At 40.7% G+C, this 12,500-nt stretch overlaps 1 protein-coding gene across 1 annotated transcript in view; it reads right to left on the reverse strand.

The window, feature by feature from the left end:
- Positions 1-9,607, reverse strand: part of LOC137632371 (endonuclease/exonuclease/phosphatase family domain-containing protein 1-like) — an 83,133-nt gene extending 73,526 nt beyond the window's left edge. The window contains exon 1 of the mRNA XM_068364306.1: positions 9,475-9,607. Coding sequence (XP_068220407.1) covers positions 9,475-9,607 — 133 coding nt within the window. The remainder of the gene's footprint in view (positions 1-9,474) is intronic.
- Positions 9,608-12,500: the final 2,893 nt, after the last annotated feature.

Consider the following 12,500-nt stretch of genomic DNA (forward strand, 5'->3'; position numbering starts at 1 on the left):
TATATATATATATATATATATATATATATATATATATATATATATATATATATATATATATATATATATATATATATATATATATATATATATATATATATATATATATATATATATATATATATATATATATATATATATATATATATATATATGTATATATATATATATATATATATATATATATATATATATATATATATATATATATATATATATACATATATATATATATATATATATATATATATATATATATATATATATATATATATATATATATTTGACATTGAACCCTTTCCGAAATAAAACATGGGTGCTGAGAAGATAACACAACAGACCAGGAGTAAACAAGGTACAGTAATGATAAATATTTCTTGCAACATTCCGATTATACAAAATTGGATACTATGTTTACAAAATGCCATCATCCTTTATAAAATATCCATTTTGATTTCAGGAAATTTATACAATTGGTTCTAATTTTGAAAATGTTTGTTAATATGAATGAACTTGACTCATGATTTCATTAGGTTCTGCTCTGATTCTCAAATTCTAATTTCAAGTCATAATTTGAGACAGTTTCAGAAGGATTTTCATCAGCTTTATTGATTTCAGTATTACAGTAAACAAAAATAATTTTTTTCTTTACTTCAGTCGTACTTCTAAAGAATCTTAATTTCTTTATAGAAACCTTGATACAATCTAGTTGTAATTTATTAACCTAAACAACTTTTAATATATAGTGATACCTCTCGATACAAAAGCTTCTGCTTACAAAATTTTCACACAGCGAAACTAGATAAGAAGAATTTTCTGACTCCCGTCGCGAAAAATATTTCGCACTACACACTGAGGTAAGGTACGAGATTCCGACCGACTTCAAGACTGATTTTAAAATTTGCGCCCCGCCAGCCCATAAACTCCCCACTATCCTCCCGTGCTCCCATTGGTTATCTCCCTACTCAGAAATAAGATCCTGCTTTCCTATTGGATAGCATCTATTGTACAGTATCCCATCATGCATCTATGCATTGTCATTCCTCTTCCATTTTGTTTCGGGGCGGTATCGTACGCATTAACTTTGTGTTCATGATTTAGCTTTCATGACTATTGTACTGTAACGTGTTGCGATATCACGTTACAATATTTTATTAGCCATGGGTCCCAAGAAAGCTGCAGATATGCAGGGAAAGAAGAGGATGCTTTCAATAGAGACGAAGCCTGAGATAATAAAGAAATACGAGGTTGGTATGCAGTTAAGTGTGATCGCTAAAGAATATGACCGAAATCCGTCTACAATAGGAACAACCCTAAAACAGAAGGAAGCCATCAGACCAGCAACATTTTCTAAGGGCATGACTGTTTTCTCAAGCAAGAGGAGTCACATCCATGATGTGATGGAGAGACTGCTGCTTATATAGATTAAGGACAAGGAAATTGCTGTTCTTGAAATATTTTATTTTTATTTTTCCTTTTTTCCTTTCCTCACTGGGCTATTTTCCCTGTAGGAGCCCGTGGATTTATAGCATCCTGCTTTTGCAACTAGGGTTGTTGCTTAGCAAGTAATAATATTAATAAAGGCCAGCGCCCTTTTCGGTGATCTTGTGCGTGCTCAGGCTGAAGAAGATGCAGGAGAAGGGACATTGAAGCAGGCGCCCCCTGAGTTCAAGGCTTTTTGGGGTTGGATTGAAAAATCTAAGAGACGGTCTGGAGTTCATTCATTAGTGCGTCATGGGGAGGCTGCAAACTTGGACACGAAAGCGGCCGAAGCCTTTGCTAGGACGTTCGCAGAGATGATTGTCCTTGAAGACTATTGATCCCTGGAAGTCTTCAACTGCGATGAAACTGGGCTTTTCTTGAAGAAAATGCCTTGTCGGACGTACATCACGACGAAAGAAAGGAAGCTACCCGGGAATAAGCTTATGAAAGACAGGCTTACCCTTGCACACTGTGCAAATGCCATTGGGGATTGTAAGGTGAAATCCCTGCTGGTGTATCACTCGGAGACTCCTCGAGCCTTCAAGGCCCACAAAGTGCTTAAGGAGAAGCTTCCGATGATGTGGAGGTTAAATGCCAAAGCCTGGGTAACATGAACTTTGTTCACCTTTGTTTCAGCCAGACTGCCTGCTCACCCTCTTGGGCTCCAGGATTTTACCCTAGAGGATTTTTCATTCATCAAGGTTCTCTATCTTTCACCTAACACCACCCCTCTCCTCCAGCCCATGGACAAGGAAGTGACTTCTAAATTTAAGAAACTCAACACAAAATATCTTTTCAAGAGATGTTTCGAGATCACTGAGAGCACAAAACTCACCCTTCGTGAATTTTGGAAGGAGAATTTTGATGTTGTGATAAGCCTCAAATCATCAATACTTGTACAGCTTAGCAGGAGAATTCAAGTCAGACCTTGAACTCTGTGTGGAAAAAGCTATGGCCAGATGCCGTCTCCGCACGAGATTTCAAGGGCTTCCACATAGGTTAAGCTGAAGCCGAAGCCGATACCATAAAAGTTGACGATCCTGAACCTTTTCTATCTGAGGTTGCCAAGATCGTTACACTTGGGACATCTATGGGTCTGGAAGTCGATGAGAACGATATTAATGAGCTTATCTAGGAGCACCAAAATGAGCTTACAACGGACGACCTAAAGAAGTTGGAGGGCATACAACTGAGCACAGTTAAGAAACAGTTCTCTAGCGACTAGGAGGAGGAAGAGGAAAACCCACTGACAATGGCAGAAATTAAGGAGGTTCTACCCGGCTACCATAAAATGGCGGCTGCTGTAGAAAAGCGACACCCAGAAAAAGTTGTCACAGGGCGTGCCCTTAAGTACATAAATGATGTTTTCCTGAGTCATTTCAGGAACATTTTAAAAAGCCGGCAGATACAAGCTTCCTACACTCGATACTAAAATCCTTACATCAGAATGGTTTTCGAGGACACCTTCCTATTTTTATTAGAAATTTTATTGGTGGAAGAACGTTTCAAACTCGTATTGATAACATTTACTACGAATCTTTTAATCTTGACAGTGGTGTACCGCAAGGCAGTGTTTTAAGCGGGACTCTTTTTGCATTGGCAATTAACGACATTGTTAATCAAATGCCACAAGGAGTGCAAAGTAGTCTATATGTAGATGACTTTGCAATTTACTATTCCTCCAATAGCCTGCGTCATTTACAAAGGATTCTAAATAGTGCCACTAGAAAAATACTAGCGTGGACCGCATCTGTTGGTTTTAGACTTTCGGCAGAAAAAACTCAAGCCATAATGTTTTATAAAAATAGTAGATGGAAGCAGAACCAAGATATCAATCTAACATTGGGCAACGTACAAATCCAATTTCAAGATAAGGTAAAGTTTTTGGGACTAATTTTTGACACCCATTTGAATTGGAAAGCACATGTATCATACATCAAATCCAAATGTAACAGTGCTCTTAATTTAATGAGGAAATTATCTCACACAACCTGGGGTGCAAGGAGATCAACTTTACTAATGATGTATAAAGCATAAGTATTATCAAGAATTGATTATGGTAGCCCAATTTATGGTTCAGGATCAGAAGCAACTTTGAAATCTTTAGATCCAATACACACTCGAGGCCTGAGAATTTGTAGCGGAGCATTTAGATCATCCCCAAATCTCTCAGTTTTATGTGAAATTGGAGAACCCCCATTGTCTTTGCATCGGGATTTTGTAACAATGCGGAGTGCATTGAAAATTTTATCCACTAATTCTCCAACAAAAAAGCTTTTTAATGAGAGGGACATATTTATAAACAACCATGAACCACCATTCCCAATTAGGGCAAACAGACTGTTACAATCAACAAACGTTAAAGTGAATCTTATCCAACCATCTTTATTTCCCCCACCTTGGATTATGACAAGGACAAGAATCTGTTCTCATCTGTTTTATTTATCAAAAAAATTCACTTATACTCCGAGTCACCACAAGCAAATTACCATAGAACATATTCAGAGAAAAGGTCCTCACTATGCAATATATACTGATGGTTCTAAATCCCCAATGGGTACTGGATGTGCTGCTGTATCTTTAGATGGACCACAACAATTATCGTTGCCAAAAGAATCATCAGTATTTACATCAGAGTTATATGCCATTTTACAAGCAATCAATATGATTAAAACCATTGAAGATAGGAAGAATTTTAAATTTGTCATCTATTCAGATTCTCAAAGTGCCATAGTGGCCCTTAAAAACTATACTCATATGAACCACTTGATCCTAAGAATTAAAGACCTTATAAGTAAATTATCTTCTCAGTGTGTAAGTGTCGAGTTATGCTGGATACCGGCTCATGTTGGAGTTGTTGGTAATGAAAAGGCGGATGCTGCTGCTAAAGAAGCCATTAAATTACCACAACAAAACATTAACCTCCCAGTTGGAGATTTGATTACATTATTAAGGCATTTCATATTGGAAAATGGCAGAATATTTGGAATAATGTGCCAGAAAATAATAAATTAAGGCAAATTAAACCGAAGGTTGCTCCTTGGGATTCCTCGACACAAAAGAACAAGAGAACAGAAGTAATTTTAACCAGATTACGAATTGGACACTCGAGATTAACCCATGAATTTTTAATGAGTACACCTCACGGCACTGTTCCAATGTGTAGTGAGTGTGATACTTTTTTATCTATTAAACATATATTTTCGGTTTGTAAAGTTTTTCAGCGAGAGAGAGAGATATGTTTTGGTCAGAAAACTTTTTCTGACATTTTAACTGAATCAAGTAATTTTTCTGTTTCTAGAATTTTAACCTTTTTAAGGAATTCTCGTATTATTGATAAAATCTAAATTTTTACCTAAGTTTTTTACTAATTCATTTTAAACTACATAGATTTAATATATAGTTAATTATTTTTATCACTCAGATTTCATATATATATATATATATATATATATATATATATATATATATATATATATATCTACTCATCCATCTATTCACCCATATTTAGAATATTTAAAGGTTATAAGTATATAATGTATATACATATATATAATTCTTTTTTTTTCATTTATTTATTTTTTTTCCTTATCAATTGAATATTTGATAATCTTATATTTCTTCATATCCCGATTTTTTTTCGGGCCAGCCCTGTGATAGTCAAGCTTGACTCATTGGGCTGGTAAAACTCCTTCTTTTAATAATAATAATACAAGCTTCCTTGGATAGTTTTTTTTTTTTTAAAGAGGCTTTCAGTATTAGTACACCAAGAGGAAGCTGAAAGTGATCCAAAAAGAAATAAATATGGAATTGATGAAGAAAATATGCAATTAAATTTAGAAAATACAAAATGTAGAGTAAAAAACAGATTTTGAGCAAAGATAAAAATCTACTTTTGGGTGAGATAGCCATGTCGTCCTGATGGAAGGTTTCTTTAGGTAGCTTTCTAAGGGATATTTGCTACAGTGATACTCCCAGAGAATTAACCGTAGGTCTCCAGAATTCTAACTCCTGGCACGAGTATCCTTGATATATCCTTTAAGGATATTGCATAATATCATGGGACGTATTTTTTGATACGACACATAGCAATCTTCACCCCGAATAGATTTAACTCTTTGAGGGGGAGGAGTGGCGAACGAAAGGGGAGCCGTTATCAAGGTATCTGGTGGATCTCCTCTCCGTACTACAATGGCCCATCATTCCTAACTTGCATTTAAGCTGGAATAGCCGCAGATAGAGTAGTTTCGGGTGGGGTCATTTAATAAAGAAGGGTGGGTCCATCAGGACGACATGGCTAACTCACCCAAAAATAGAATTTTCACTTTGCTCAAAATCCGTTTTTTGGGCTCGGCCATGTCGTCCTGATGGAAGCTTACCAGAGAATTAACTTGAAAGTACTATATCTGTGGGTTTGTATAAGTGCCTTTACTTTGAATGAGTTCCTTATATGGTCTACTAGACCCGTATATATGACATTATCGTTATTTGTCATATCCACCAAGCTTGGAACTAGCTTAGGGCTCCCTGTCCCCTGCAGGGAAAGTGTCGACTTCAACTATAAGGATTCAAAGTTTGTATCTCCATAAGGATGCAAGGGAAACTTTCTTGAGATTAACTTTTCATACTTTGGACATCTGTACCATCAAGATTTCTATTTAAGGAAATAGAATAAACTGTGGACTCTTTTATACCGAGGGATAAAAGAAGACGCAGATACATTTTTCTCTTTATTTTCATAAGCAAAATAATTGTCAATGTATCCACCATAAGTAGGAATCTAACCTTGCATATATAGACATCATGGTTATATATATTTCTGACCTGTAAGGGAAGAATATACATATATGAATTCATTGTAAAAATGCCACTCAAATGAATGTGAAGCTAAACCTGTCTAGTTTCACTCAGATGTTGGATATGCTTCAACAAAGTGTTGAAATATTCACACGGCACTGGTGTTATTAGTTAGATTCTGCACTTGTATAGAACAGTTATTAATCACCAAGGTGATTTTCACTTGAAGGTATTAATACATATGCACCCGATGCACTGTTGAGTCCCAAAACAGTCCACTGTTCATCGTAGCACTAGACGACAGGTTTTATGAAAATACCTGCTGCCACCACAAAGTGGTTTACCTCGTGCACTTGCTTTGCATAATGTTTATAGAAGGCTCTGGATGATTTCCACCCGGTATATGAGCGGAGCCTCACAAAGTCCATGTGTTGAAAAAATTCAATGAAGAAGCAGCTTTTCTTAGATCATGACCTGTGGGTGTGCTGTCAGGATCCGCTCTGCGAATAAAGTAGTTGAGTTTTGCTCTCAGTTGTCTTAGGGATAAGTTTGATCCTGAGGTTTCGCCTCGGAAGAGCTGTCCCTCCTTGAAGTCTGAAGTTCTTTGAAGATATACCTTGAGACACTCTACTGGGCATAGAGAGACATCTTCCTTCAGAGGGCAGATTCTCCAAGGACCCCACCTTTTGGTGGGCAGCTCGTTTTTAGTGAGAAAGGCAGGATCAGGGAAGAGATTCAGTTCTCCTGTTTCCAGGATCTGAATATGGCCTTCATTTCTGGATAAGGCCACTATTTCACTAACTCTAGCCCCTGAGGCTATAGCAAACAAAAATATAACTTTCTGTGTTAGACCCTTTAGGGTGCAATCCTCATTGTTCAGATTCAAAGCATAGAGCAAGACTTTATCCAACGACCACGTTATGGGCTTTGGAGGGGTTGCCGGTTTGAGTCTAGCGCATAATTTTGGTATCTTATTGAAGATTTCACCTGAAAGGTCCACCTGAAAGGTGTAAAGTAGAGGTCTAGTCAAAGCCGACTTACACGCAGTTATTGTGGTAGAACCCTGGCTTTGTTCGTGTAGGTGGATGAAGAAAGAAAGACAGAAGTCTATTGATATTTCTGTTGGTTTCCTTGCTTTCACAAAGGAAATCCACTTCTTCCAAGATGATTCATAGTGTCTCCTAGTTGAACTTGACTTGTATTCTTCGACGAAGTTGATTTTGTCCTTAGAGATCCCAAACCTTTTCTTCGCTGCTAGGGCGAGAAAATCATAAGATGTAGGTTGTTGGATCTCAAGGATGAAGCGTAGACAGTCGACTTCTGAACCAGTTGGGATAAAACTGGGTTCGGCAGAGGAAACAGCTTCAGTTTCAATTCTAGAACTAGAGGGAACCAATTGCTTCTGGGCCATTTGGGGGCCACTACTGCAGCTGTTCCTCTGAAGGATCTTAGCTTGTCGAGGACTTTTAGCAGGAGATTGGTTGGTGGGAACATGTAGATCCGATTCCATCTGTTCCAGTCGAGAGACATGGCATCTATTGCTTCTGCTTGAGATTCCTCGTGAGGGGCTACATAACGAGGAAGTTTCTTGTTGTCGCTGGTTGCGAAGAGGTCGATCTGCAGTTCAGGGACTTTTTCCGAGATGAAGGAGAATGAGTCTGCGTCTAGGGACCATTCTGTTTCTATCGGCTTTCGCCTGGATAGAGCATCCACTGTCACGCTGTCACATTGCGGAACCCTTGAAGATGGACTGCTGATAAGTCCTATCTTTTCTTCCTTGTCAGGTAGAAGATAGCTAGCATCACATGGTTGATGTGAGATGATCTCGAGCCTTGTCGATTTAGACATTTTACAATCACCTCATTGTCCAGGACCAGTCTGATGTAGACTGCTCTGCGAGGGGATAGTTTCTTCAACATTAGGAAGACTGCCATAGCCTCCAAAAGGTTGATGTGAAAGGTTTTGAACTAGTGCGACCAATTCCCCTGCAATTTCCTTTCTTGCGAATGGCCTCCCCATCCTTCCAGGGAGGGGTCTGTGTGTATCACCACTGATGGTTGTGGTGGTTGCAAGGGAATTGTTCGTGCTAGGCTCTTGGCTGTTGACCACGGCCTTAATTGCATGCGTAATCGGGTCAGGGTCAACCTTAGTTGATCTCTTCGAGCGTTTGATGCGTATCTTCTCCAGACTCCGGACGCATCCTTTAATCGTGCTTTTAGCACCGGGTCTGTCACTGCTGCAAACTGGAGAGAGTCCAATACTCTTTACTGTTGGCATTTTGAAATCCTCTTGTGTTGGATTAGTCTCTTGACAGAACCCGCTATCTCTCTCTTCTTTAGTGGAATGGGGAGATGGTGTGACTGTAATGTTCCAATGGATTCCTAACCAGTGAAACTTCTGAGCTGGAGAAAGGAGAGACTCCTTGCAGTTGATCTTGAAGCCTAAGATCTCCATTAACTGGATCACCTTTCCAGCCGCTTGCAGACAAGTAGTCTTGGATGCTGCCCACACCAACCAATCGTCCAGGTATGCTACTACCTGAATTCCTTCAGAACGTAGTTGTTGGACGATTGTATCCGCTAACTTTGTGAATATCCTTGGGGCTATGCTTAGCCCAAAGGGCATGGCTGTGAAGACATATTTTGTCTTCTGTATCCGGAATCCTATGTAGGAGGAGAAGGGGCGACTGACTGGTAGGTGCCAGTAAGCATCTGCCAGGTCTATTGAAACTGTGTACGCACCTTTTGGTAGAAGGGTCCTTATGTGTTGCAAGGTAAGCATCCAAAACTTGTTGTTCTCGATGAACTTATTGAGTGGAGACAAGTCTAGAATGACTCAGAGTTTGTCTGAGTCTTTCTTGGGAACACAGAACAGCATTCCCTGGAATTTTATGGACTCCAATTTCCTTATTACCTTCTTGTTCAAGAGTTCTGAGGTATATTCTTCCAACAAGGGGGTGGAGTGTTAGAAGAATTCTGGAAAAGAGGGTGGAATTTTGTTCCATTTCCAACAGAGTCCATTCGTGATTAGGCTGTGGACCCAGGGATCGAAGGTCCAACGATCCCGAAAGTGAAACAGTCTGCCTCCTACCTGGAACCTCTAATTGTTTAGAGGTTCCTGAGGACTTGTTTCTAAGACCGCATCCTCCCCTACCCCTTGAGGAGTTTCCAGAGGAGCCTCTCTTTGGGCCTTTACCTTTGTAGGGCCGAAAGGTGGTCATGTGCCTCTCAAAACCTGGATTGAACACAGGTGACTGGGCCACCAGCTGCTGAGGGACCATCTGGATGGTGGTTTGCGGCAAGGTTACCATTTGAGGCACTGTGACCATGGTCACGGCCGGAAGTTGTGCAGGTCTACGTGGTTTCGGAGATGTAAAGCTTCCCATTCATCATGGGCATGTGCTCCGTATACCTCCAGGGGTTGGTTTCGGAGCAGTGAGGGAGGTCAGATACTGTAAGGGGCTTAGCAGAGCCCCTGGAAGTGCCAGGGCGTTTCCCTTCCTGTACCTCTCTCTTCGTCTCTTTGAGATCTTGCTTAATCTCCTCTTGTTCCTTCCAGAACACTGCCAACATCTACTGGATCAACTCCTGTCAACCTGTGTAGTCGATTGGGGAGTTGGGGCTGAAGAGGTTGACGGCATAGGTTGATATGGCGTCAGTGAACTGGGGGTCCTCAGTCACCATCGAAACGGATCCTTCTTCCTCCGTGGGTGGTTGAACCACTTTTTCTTCAGGGCCTTCTTGCAGTAGGTCCTGTTCAGTGTCGGTGGACACCTCCGACATCCGTTCTTGGTGGATGTCCATGCCTTCCAGTGCCTTGTTGATGTCCACGTCCACTGTCAGTTGGATGAAGGGAGGCTGGACCTGTACCTAGGGCACAACCACACTGGATTGAGCCTTAGGGAACAGAAGGTGCCTTTGAGATTCGTTAGGTAGGTAAGGTCCCGCAGAGTTCGTCTGGAACCCTGTCACCCATCATCGAAGGGTTCCCTTGCTGTATCCTTTGACTCCGTGGGGTCAGGGATATCGTCTCCAAAGCCGTTGGTCAGCAAGGTCGAGCAGTTGGAGCAACCCTTCGGGTCCCAGTACCTCAGGGATCCAGATATGATGCAGCAGGGGGCATGAGACCTGCACATCGTATGCCCATAAAAGTCCTTACTCTTGTGGTTGCAGAACACAACTGCACACTTCACCATTGGCTCCTCCTGTAAAGGAAAAAGGGTGAAATGAGTATTCAGTTGTTTATATCATTGATATAAAAGCATACTTTTAATAGTAATACTTATTATTATAATTAATAGCTTAGGATGGTAAGCTTGAAAGGAAATAGGAGAGACACATATCTGTGTTTCCTCTCCCAGGATTTCACTGATACTTCCTTAAATATTAATATTTAAATTCCTTATAAGGGAAAATACATGGTGGAATGACTCCCGTGCGTATAGCCGGAGTTAGTTAATATTTATACTAACTTCTCCACCTTTAGAATATTAATACTGAACGGTGTTTCATAAGTGTCCCGATAATCAAAGGATTCATCAGGGTGTTGAGGGAATACTTCAACCTAAACATGTTATGCAGTCCCAACAATAGACTGTGATAAGATACACGGAGTATGTCAGAAATACTTATACTACTGTATTGTTGTATACTGTAGTTTTACCAACTACTGTATTGTTATATACTGTAGTTTTACCAACTACTGTATTGTTGTATACTGTAGTTTTACCCACTACTGTATTGTTGTATACAGTAGTATTACTAACTACTGTATTGTTTTATACTGTAGTTTTACCGGTATACTACCAGGGATAGGCTTGTGCCTGGCGGCACTAACTGATAGAGAGAGAGAGAAAGAATGGAAAGGAGGGTTTCCTATTATCATAGTTTAGCACAATAAATGGAAGTGTATGAGGGCTACTGCCGCCTACGGTCGACCTCTTTGCCAGAATGAGAGTTCTAATGGAAGGGGAGGAATGCATCTGATTCTAGCTTCCATCCAGCCACAACTTTTGCTGCCAGCTGTACTGCCAGTTGCAAGGTTGTGGATGGCAGGCCAAGAGAGGACTGAAGAATTCTCAACAGTATAATGGGTTTCCCACCGGCAGCCGTCGGGGCCGGCTCAGTCTTTCCCCCCGGGCCATTCACCTCTGGTTAAGGAAGGACATAAGGAGGAAGTGGCCAAGGCGGCAACCTAACCGCCGCTGGTAGGGTCCCGGCCGGCAACATAGTCAACCCAGGAAGCTGGGATGACTGTCTGAATACCAGCGAAAGAATGTTGTGACGGCTGGGCCGACACTAAAGGACAAAGGGGGGAGGGAAAAGGGTCTTATAGTTTACAGGGGAGAAAAGCGGCGGCAGGTATGCCGCCTACTTTCAGCGGTAAACTATGGAAGCATGGCTTCCTGTGCCGACGCCATCGTGGGCGGCAGAGGAACAAAGATTCCCCTATCAGCGACATTGTCAACTGCAAGACGTAGTCTTATAGTTTACAGGGAAAAACGCTGCAGCAGGTATGCCGTCCACTTTCAGCTGTAAACTAAGGAAGCATGGCTTCCTGTGCCGACGCCGTCGTAGGCAGCAGAGGAACAAAGATTCCCCTGTCGGCAACATTGTCGGCTGCAAGACTATACACCCTGAGCTACCGTCTTAATTCAAAGCCGGGATACTCGGCATTAAAGAAGGTAGATGGTGTACGATTATCTAAGTCAAGCCGGAGTTTACTACTCGGCGGCGATGACGGAAGATAGAGGTTGCCGCTTGTAATGTCGGCGCTTAGTGAGGGAGGAAGGGTTTAGCCTCTTTTCTCTAAAAGAGAAAAGTATCGAACCATATCCATAAATTCTAAGGGATACATATCCCCATCCGAATTAATAGGGAACGATACGATGAGGTTAAACAATGGGAATTACTTTAGGCTAGCCAAACTTCAGTGGGGACCGCGGCTAAGGTTAATACCACTGGGGTACCCATCGTATACGAAAGTAACGTTACATATCGGAAGAGGAAATGTTATAATGTATGCAAAGTCTTCACTAGATAATTTCCCTGACTAGCTAAAAAGTTTTCTTTTATAGCTAAATACCGGGAGTGTCGCAGTACTGACTAAATAAAATGCATTTATGAAGTGCGACTGCGGCTAAAAATGGCCGCCTCCGGTGTTGGCTACGCTCCACTAAACACACTTAAATTATACGAATTTAACTGTGAGAAGGGAGCATA

This window comes from Palaemon carinicauda, chromosome 41, assembly GCF_036898095.1.
Source record: "Palaemon carinicauda isolate YSFRI2023 chromosome 41, ASM3689809v2, whole genome shotgun sequence".
NCBI lineage: Eukaryota > Metazoa > Arthropoda > Malacostraca > Decapoda > Palaemonidae > Palaemon > Palaemon carinicauda.